Below are 9643 nucleotides of genomic sequence, written 5' to 3' on the forward strand. Positions count from 1 at the left end.
AGCTCTACATTTAGAGTTTGTCATCTCTGCCATCGACCGAGAAAGGCACCCTGAAAGGTAGGTAAACAATTACAAACCTCTAACTGGTTAAAATTGCAACCTACAACCAGAGGCCCAGGACTCCCCCCCAGTAGAAAACATTAAAACGAGCAACACGTCATCCAACTAGCGCACCCGCTCATTAGCGCCTCACCCTCCTCCAACAGGAAGGAGATGGGAGAGGTAACCCCGCTCAGGCGAACAGGGCGCACAACCATCAGTTCGAAGGATGATGAAAAACTGCCGACTGGAGGGAGGGAGGGGTGTCATGGAACCTCCAGAGCTCACTACCACCTTTGACCTCTTCCGTCAAAAAAGCAAAATGCGCAAAAAACAAATAAAAAGAACCCCGAAACAACATGCACAGATTAACCGGTTCCCATAGAAACCTTTGCCACCGCTGATGCAAGCTGCACCGGCTGCAGTGCACCCCACCCAGCACAAACCCACTCCCTACCCGGGGCAAGACGAGAAGACCAAGACCCCCGGCGAACCCCAAGGGAGAGAACAGCACAAAGCAATGAAGGCCTTTAATGGGAATGAGAGCTGAACAACCCAAGGAAGGTAACCCTGAATCCCAAGGAAAGTACTTACGAGCACCTAGGGAAGGGAACCCTAGGCGCATGCAGCCCAGAAGACTTATAAGAACACTTGGCCACCACACATAGGTGCTCTTCACCACTTTGCATTGTTGCAAAGTTATAAAACAAAGCCAGATAATAGCTTGATGCTAGACAGGACACCAGACAACCAGCAGACAAACTGACGGACCCCTGCTTGCCTGAGCAGGATCTCCCCCGTCCCCTCTCGGGGTAAGGGTGAGGCACTAATGAGGGGGCATGCTAGTTGGATGACCTGTTACTTGTTTTATTGTTTTCTATTTGGGGGAAGTTCTGGGCCTCTGTTTGGACACAGGTTGCATTTTTAACCAGTTAAAAGGTTTGCAATGGTTCACCTACCTTGCTGGGGTACCTTCCCCAGTCAATGGCAGAAATGACAAACTTAATGTAGAGAACTCGTATGGCTATTGTTCCCTGTGCCTCTGAGTGGGCCAGGTTCTAGCTCGTGAGCTCTTGGTAGGCACTCGAACTCCAAGGACTGATGGCACCAAACTAATATGGCACATGTCAGTTTGATAGCTTCAGGGAGCTGATGGGGCTCCCCTCAGAAAACTTTAAATCCCAGCTAATTATGTCATCACTTAATATAAAATATAGTTAAATAAAACCCCTTATACAGTACTGATATGCACTTTTCTTCCAAATACTGGGGCACACATATATACAGTCTGCATTTAATAGATATTATAAATTTTTACCACTAGGAATTCCAATCAATATGAGTTAATTAGGAACACATTACTAATTTACTATTGTGATTTTGGGATCTTTATGATGAGTTACTTACACACCAGATGTGATGCTCAAGAATAATCTCAGACTAGCGTTAAGTGTAACGCACACTGTGCGGCAACAACACGCAAAATTATTGCTTTGTAGATGAAGTTTTTTGTACAAATATTTGTGTAAATGTTTATGATAAAATTGAAGTTAGCTGTCACAATGAGTGTCAATAAATGCTAGTTTCTCAAAATATTATATGGCATTTTACTCATATATACCTTCAACAACAATTCCCACTTAAATGAGGATGAAATATCTCCTCTCTGGAAGGGCTCTGTTGGTGGTTCCCTGTTGCTCCTGAATAGCTCCACTCAATTTGAATTGCACAAGGCCTTTGGGAGTCTTTAAAACCCAATGGAAGACCAGAGGCCAGAACCTCTGGTCTCTGGTCCCCCCCCTCCCCTCACAGAGGTGCAAGGAGCAGAGAATTTATGATCACTCTAACCCAAACAAATAACCACAAGATTTTCAGTACACCACATCCAAAAGAAGCAAGGTAAAATGAAAACAAGAAAAAACTTGGAAAATTAAACCAAAATTTAAATGGTATAGGGTAAAATGTTAAATCTGTTTGTTAAAAATATTTAATTAAATTCTTTCTTAAAAGGAGAAGTAGCAATCTCAATACATTTGTCATTCAAAATATAATACAATTAAGAAAAATAATTGCCTTAACCTGCTATAGGATTAGCATGAATAGTAACATAATTTATCCTCGTCTCAGTAGTAGGTTTGTAGTTTTTCGGGTTGACAGGTAGCTTCTCCAGCTCGTCGAGCACCTCTAAACCATCAATAACTCTGAAATTAATAATAATAATAATTAATTCATTCATTGTGTCGGGGTACAGGCAGCCAGTATATACATACAGTACACATTAGGCTTGTACTGGTCCCCCCCCCCCCCAGGGTCGAATTACTGACCCTCCCCAGAATGCAATCCCCTAACAAGCTAACTCCCAGGTACCAATTTCCTGCTCTAAATGCTATGCATGCTAATGACTTTACAAGAATGTAAGAACTCTTGTACAATATATATGAATAAAAAATAAAACGGATGCAGGCGATGAGTCACAATAACGTGGGTGAAGTATGTTGACCAGACCACACACTAGAAAGTGAAGGGACGACAACGTTTCGGTCCGTTCTGGACCTTTCTCAAGTCGATGAACTTGAGAACTTGTCATTGACTTGAGAATGGTCCGGGATGGACAGAAACGTCGTCGTCCCTTCACCTTCTAGTGTGTGGTCTGGTCAACAAACAAATAAGATATTTATTCACTCGAGAGATTTTAATCATTCAATTGACTGGGCTAATTCATGCAAAAGTGTTTATATACAGTATATATTTATTTTTGGCATTAACAGGTATTTTCTTTCTGCAGTTAGAGTTCCTAACCAAGTCTTAACTTATAACAACATTATTTACACAGGTCTTTTGATAGAATAATTGGTGACATAACGAGGCATTTACACAGATCTATGTTCCTCCATTTGAATATTATGTAGCTGAATAGATGTAACTATATATAAAGAGAATATTTAAAGCTAAAACACGATTAGAAATTAAATACTCACTTTCCAAATATTGTATACTTGAGATCGAGGTGTGGTTGTGGACAATACGAAATAAAGAACTGTGAAGCGTTCGTGTTCGGCCCACTGTTAGCCATGGACACTGTACCTCTAGCAGAATGCTGCAAATTAAATCCTATGATTAGAATATCAATGTCAAAATTTTTTTTAGAAGGTACTGATAGCTTACTAACTAAAAGTATTCCAATAATCTGTTATTAAGCTTTAAGACACATATCAGGTATAGTATATGCAGGTATAAATAAATGCAGAATCGAAGTAATAGAACAGTTGAGAAAAATTTGCCTGGAATAGGTGAGGAAAATTTGCCTGAAAGTCTAGGACCATGATATAGTGCCAGATAATTGATAAAGAGCTGTGATCCTACATTTATAAAAAAAAAAAAAATCTAGATTTAAATGTAATGAAATTCCCTTTTCTGGTAAGGCCTCATTAGCTTCTCGATGATTATGAGTTGTACTGCATAGGCTTAGGATTGTGCAAGGCTTCTGCGATGCACACTAATGTACTGGGTGCCACTACTAGAATCTGGCTCTCAAAGAATTTGTGAAAGAGGAGCTTGATGACCAGAGTTAATCTCAAAACTGTGGAAAACCAAACAGAAAATCTGACAAAACAAAAAACCAATGCTTGAAAGAAAGAAATTAAAGAAAAAGAGAAAAAATGGCAATCTGTCACACCAACATGTCACCAGTACAGAACACCCAAAAACAGCATGAGAGAAAGAAAAGACAAGGAGAGAGCAGCAAATTATTGAGGCCTTACCAGAAAACAGCATTTTATTATATTTAATGCTTGATTTCTGGGAAGTCCCCCTCAGTACCTCCCCTTTGCTTACCCGCAGTAACACCACAGTGAGGAGAATGGCTTTACTGGAAAGGAACTTACTACAGGTACTGCATTTGCAAAAGAAGAATAGGCATGGGAAAGGAAGAGGGATTGGGGTTAGACGAGCTACAAAGGCACACCAGACCCAAAGGTAAAACAAAAGCCTGTTAAACATTTAATAAATACAACAGTGAAAAACAACCACCATTGGACCACCAAAACCCCAAGTCCAGACAGCAGTTAAACAAAAATGCAAAGAACACTGATAAAAGCAACTAACTGCCCACACCATAGAAATGCAGAAAGACAGCCAGAAGGCTGAACCAAAACCACATCAACAGACTTAGCAGAACAGAACCATAAACCCAGGGACAAAAGATGGAGGGTGGGTAATAATAATAATAATTCACTGTTTCGGGGAACAGGAAACCAGAGTACAGTATATTCATACATGTTAGGCTTATATCGAGGTCCCCCCCATTCCCCCTAAGAGTCAAATTACTGACCCCACCCAGGATGCAACCCCACAACAAGCTGACTAACTCCCAAGTACCTACTTACTGCCCGGTGAACAGAGGCCTTAGGTGAAAGGAAATGTGATCCAACCATTTCTGTCCAGCCCGGGATTTGAACCAGGAATTCTCGATTGTGCATCAAAAATTAACCCAACTGTACTACCACGACCCTCTAACCTGAACAATGGGAGGAATATGCAAACCAAAGTGCAGCAAGAATCCATGCAATATCAGGAACAAGAGGGCTACAAATACACTAGAATACACATGCACACAGTCACACCAGACACAAACCCCTGGTTGACAGAAGGAAGCTGGTTACCTGACAACAAACCAGACCAGACATCGGGCTAGAGGGAAAGCCAAAGGGCACCAGGGAATAGGAAATCAAGAGTCAAGAGTTGTTGAAATACTGTAGACAATTTGAGATGCACTGTGGTGTTAGGGTAATATGTATAGTAAGGAATAAAAATACTGCATATAGAAAAGTCAGTAAATCATGACATTGAGGAGAGATAAGATGGTTTGGCCATATTGAATGAATGGATGATAAGAGTTTTTAACAACTCATTAATGCAAATTAGAATGTAGTAGAGGAAGGCTAAGTAAAATGGACAGCTATGATAAGTGAGAAAACTGGGGTCAAGAGAGTGAACTTAGCACACAAATTGGAGACCCTATATACTATTTTCCACTGGCATGGGGAACAAATAATTTCATATCACACACTTACCTTCAAATCATCTCTAACTTCGTCTTCAAACTTTTGCCCCCAGATAGACTGTCCCCCCCTTCCCTGTACCAGTTGGGTCACCAGTCTGGATCATAAAACCCTGAAATATCAAATAATAATATAAATATAAATATTTAACAAGCTAGTACAGTACCTGAATTAGTATTAAAACTATTTCTGAACAATTGCATACAGTTGTTCTCAGGCAAGTCCCCATTTATTCTGCTCTATTTTCTTGTGCCTGTGCTTAACTCTTACCTTGGGAAGTAATTTAATGCTGTAGCTCAAAAATATGGCTCCAAATGAACATGAGTAATTGCCATAAATTGAAAAATGTCACAGTGAAAAGGTATTATAAGCTTGCCACTTGTTTTCTTGTTTGTAAACCTCACCTCATCATTTTGTCATAAGCTACTAAAGGTTATATTATATATAATGATTCAAAATTCATTGTGTCGGGGGACACAAAGCAAGTCTCCCTACACTTGGATAGAGTAATCTAAGTGGAGGCAAATGAGAGATTTATACAGTTGAACCATTACCTTCTTTTCCTTAAAAGTCAAAAGTACGCTTGATTATCCCAAGAGTATGGTTAGCTATTCTGACTGGTGCATGCACCTGTTGTGCAACTTTTAATGAGTGGTGGATTTTGACTCCGGGGTCCTTTTTTTTATCAAGACAATAAAATTATATCCATTTTATATATTATAATATTTTGGGGGAACAGGTTACATTTAAAATATTTTAATTCTTATAATCAATGTAATGATTCGTTCAGTCATTAAGCAGTAACTAAAAAAAATAAAACATAGGTAATTTAAAACTCCTTCACTCAGCCTGACGAAGCTCACCTTTATGTTACGATGGAAGAGGCAACTGTCATAATAATGAGAGGCACACAGAGCTAAAAAGTTTTCACAGGTCTTGGGGCAATGCTCGCAAAACAACTCGATCTTGATTTCACCAACATCTGTATGCAACGTAACACTCTGCAAAAGAATATCACAATTAAAACTAAAAAAACTTTGTTACATTACAAAGCATAAGGTTTTCCTGATTATTAAGCCTATAATGCAGCCACAAATTATGATGCTACTCTAGCACAATGGATGTGAAAGTGATTAAAAACTTAAGTTTCTTGGTATAGAATATGGAAAACTGTGCAATTAAATGTTATAAAAATACAGTATGAATATTTAAATTGTATAATTGCACTGGACAGGCTCATTCACCTGTAAGTAGAAAAAATATGGGAAAAATTTTAATCCAGTTGTGTCACTTTGAGTATATAATAAACTAAATAATAAAAATAATAACTAACGAGTAATATATATACTTCAGTAATATATATATATATATATACACAAGTATAGTAATGTATATATATATATATATATATATATATATATATATATATATATATATATATATATATATATATATATATATATATATATATATACAAATATATATACTTCATAGCAATAATAATTCATTATGTCAAGGGACAGGCAGCCAGTGTATATATACATATTAGGTTTATATTTACATAGTAGTCCCCCCCCCTCTCAAGATCGAGCTACTAACCCTCCCCCAGGAAGCAACCCCCACCATAAGCTGGCTAACCCCTGAGTACTTGGATACGTAACATTATATACTCAAAACAACTAGCCACAGCATTTTGAAACCTACCTAATCTAACCTAGCCCAATCCAATCCAACATAACCTAGCCTAACCTAACCCAACCGGGCCCAATGCAGCCTAACCTAAGACATCCTATCATAATATAGTTATTGAATTATATACTGTTGAAGCCCATTAAATTATATACTGTTTTAATAAACAGAAAAATTTTTTTAGTCGAATCGTCTCGTGTCCGAAACAACCATACCCCCCCCCAACCTCTTTACTACTAGGTGAACAGATGCATTAGGTAACAGCAAATACATTTGTCCCACCCGGGATTCGAACCCTGAATTCCTGCTCGCAAGTCACGAAAGAACCAGACAATTAAGCCCATAACTAAACATCTGACGACTGATTAAAAAAAAAAAAAAAAGTCTTTGCCGTTATTGCTAAATCTCCAGTCAATACAGACACCATAGTTTTCTGACCAGGGGGAGAAAGATACTGGCAGTATGGGGCGTTAAAGTTTATTGAAGATTAAATTCTGCAGAACATGTAAATATATAAAGTTCACATAAAGTAAGTAATTATATAAAGTTTATATTAAACACGGTTTATATTATAGACTTAACAAAGTTGATATTATATAAAACTTAATATTGAACATGTAAATATACAAAGTTTCAAATATAATTTAAGGAATATATAACGTTTATATTAAAATATATAAAGTAAATATATAAAGTAAATATATAAAGTAAGAATTAACAGTAACAATTCCAAGGACTAGATTTAACTTAAAAGGTACACCCGTAGTAAGTATGAGACCTTAGCCTATAGTGACATGGAAACTAATTCTGCAGAAAACTAAAGGTTAACTGGTACTAGAATTAAGGCCGAGTGCAAATGTGTAGTAATTATATAACACTAGGATATAACAGGCAGGACACAAAGAATAACTAATAAGTGAGAGACCACATAACACGTAATGTACCCGGCCAAGAGGCCGTAAAAGACCTAATGGATAAGGAGAAGGGGGTGTGACTACAAGTAGGGCTTACTAGCACCTAGACTGGGCAAAGTATTAGCTGCGGACAGCGGGACACTTGGGGACCGGCGCTGCACCCCCCTTCCCACATGCAGTGGGGAGACAATCGGGACAACTGTGCAAAGCATGACGGGGGTACAAAAGCAGCCGCTTGCAAAAGGGGGGGAGGGTGGGGTTTTGCGAGGGCAGCGGCGAGGGCAGGCGGAGTGAGGCGGAGCCCCGTTGTGCGCCCGTATTTATACGGCCCCAAGCTGCCCGCGCAACGCCGCGGGACGCGCTGCGCAATTGTTTCTTTCTCCCCCGCCAGAAACATCCCCGCTTGTGATGCAAGCAGTGACCATTTAACATATTAATTTGTTATACAAGCTCATACGCCTATACTGACCATTGTGAGAGGAGAAATTCACACAGTGCAGAAATGGTCTTCTCTCCACGCGTTCAGCAATTATTCTTACTTGGTTTCAATGGGCTGTGACAGACCGCTCCTGTGCCTGGTAAGTCCACTACGGGATCACCATAGCCCGTGCTACTTGGAACTTGTTCCGAGTAGCTGAAAATTTATAACAACGACAACAACGACTGTGACAGATTAGGTCTATATAAACCCCCAGTCTTGTCTTTCCGCTCCCTGGATAATATTGCTTTCCTTGTGGAAGAAATGAATACAAAATCTTAGCTACCTATGTGCTTTAATTTACTGTACCTACAATTTTCTCTCATCTTCTTTTTTTCATTTCATGTAACTGTTATCATTTTTTTGTCTATAAATTTTGCAAGTATTTACCTCCTTAAAATTTTCTTAGATTAAGGACCTGCCCGAAACGCTGCGCGTGCTAGTGGCTTTACAAGACTGTAATTACCATATTTGTATCCTCACATTCCTTATGTACATTCTTGTAAATAAATAAATAAATAAATAAATAAATGAATGAATGAATGAATGAATGAATGAATGAATGAATGAATGAATGAATGAATGAATGAATGAATGAATGAATAAATAAATAAATAAATAAATAAATAAATAAATAAATAAAGTTTCCCGTGGCGCAGTGGTAAGACACTCGCCTCGACGTATGTTTCGGAGGGCGTCAGTTCCGTATACACAAAAGCCCAGTTCGTTCACAAACAGGTTTGTATTCAGGAACCCTTTTGTAAACACGAGGTGTAAACAAAAACAAATATACATGTGTTGTAGACAAAAACGCATATATATGTGTTGTAGACAATTCAATTGCTTTCTTTATTATGCACCCCACAAAAACGTATATGTGTTGTAGACAAAAACGCAAATATATAACACATATGCGCTGGAGTGTGTTCGCTTCCGTTCTCCTCTTCCAAAATAATAAAATGCCCAATGTTGAGAATAAGTTAAAATTGTGAATAATAAGATGGCACATGAGTATTATATCATAATAATACAAAAGTATTTTTCAGATATGCGAGGCGATTAATCCTTATACAATTGAATGAATTAAATAAGTTTGTCTTAACATCTTTCATATTGCAAAATCATATCAAAATATCTACACCAAAATCATTACAGGTAGATGCCCGGAACGCTGAGCGTATTAGTGGCTTTAAGCATAATATCTACTAGCTTTATCTACAAGTCCAACATTCTGCTTGTAACTTTTTGAATGTATTTACTTTTACCTGAATAAACATTATTATTACTGTTATATAGATATTAAATGTGGGCTGACGTGCTTAGCGCACTGCTTGTACCGTTGTATATCTTATTATTATCTATCGGTGAGAGCTTTGTCTCTTATTACAGAACGAATAGACTCAAGATGGTCCAAACAATACAACTGCAATAATCCATTGGATTATTGCATGTTTGCAACTAGA

The 9643-nt window shown here is 38.2% G+C and overlaps 1 protein-coding gene across 1 annotated transcript; it reads right to left on the reverse strand.

The window, feature by feature from the left end:
- Positions 1–1839: 1839 nt before the first annotated feature.
- On the reverse strand, positions 1840–8449 carry LOC138362996 (peptidyl-prolyl cis-trans isomerase-like 3). Its single transcript, XM_069321646.1, is given in 6 exon segments — positions 1840–2240; positions 3018–3136; positions 5112–5168; positions 5170–5211; positions 5963–6100; positions 8172–8449. Coding segments are annotated over 6 exon segments (486 nt in total). The 5' UTR covers positions 8175–8449; the 3' UTR covers positions 1840–2113.
- Positions 8450–9643: the final 1194 nt, after the last annotated feature.

Source organism: Procambarus clarkii, chromosome 10 (assembly GCF_040958095.1).
Source record: "Procambarus clarkii isolate CNS0578487 chromosome 10, FALCON_Pclarkii_2.0, whole genome shotgun sequence".
Lineage (NCBI taxonomy): Eukaryota > Metazoa > Arthropoda > Malacostraca > Decapoda > Cambaridae > Procambarus > Procambarus clarkii.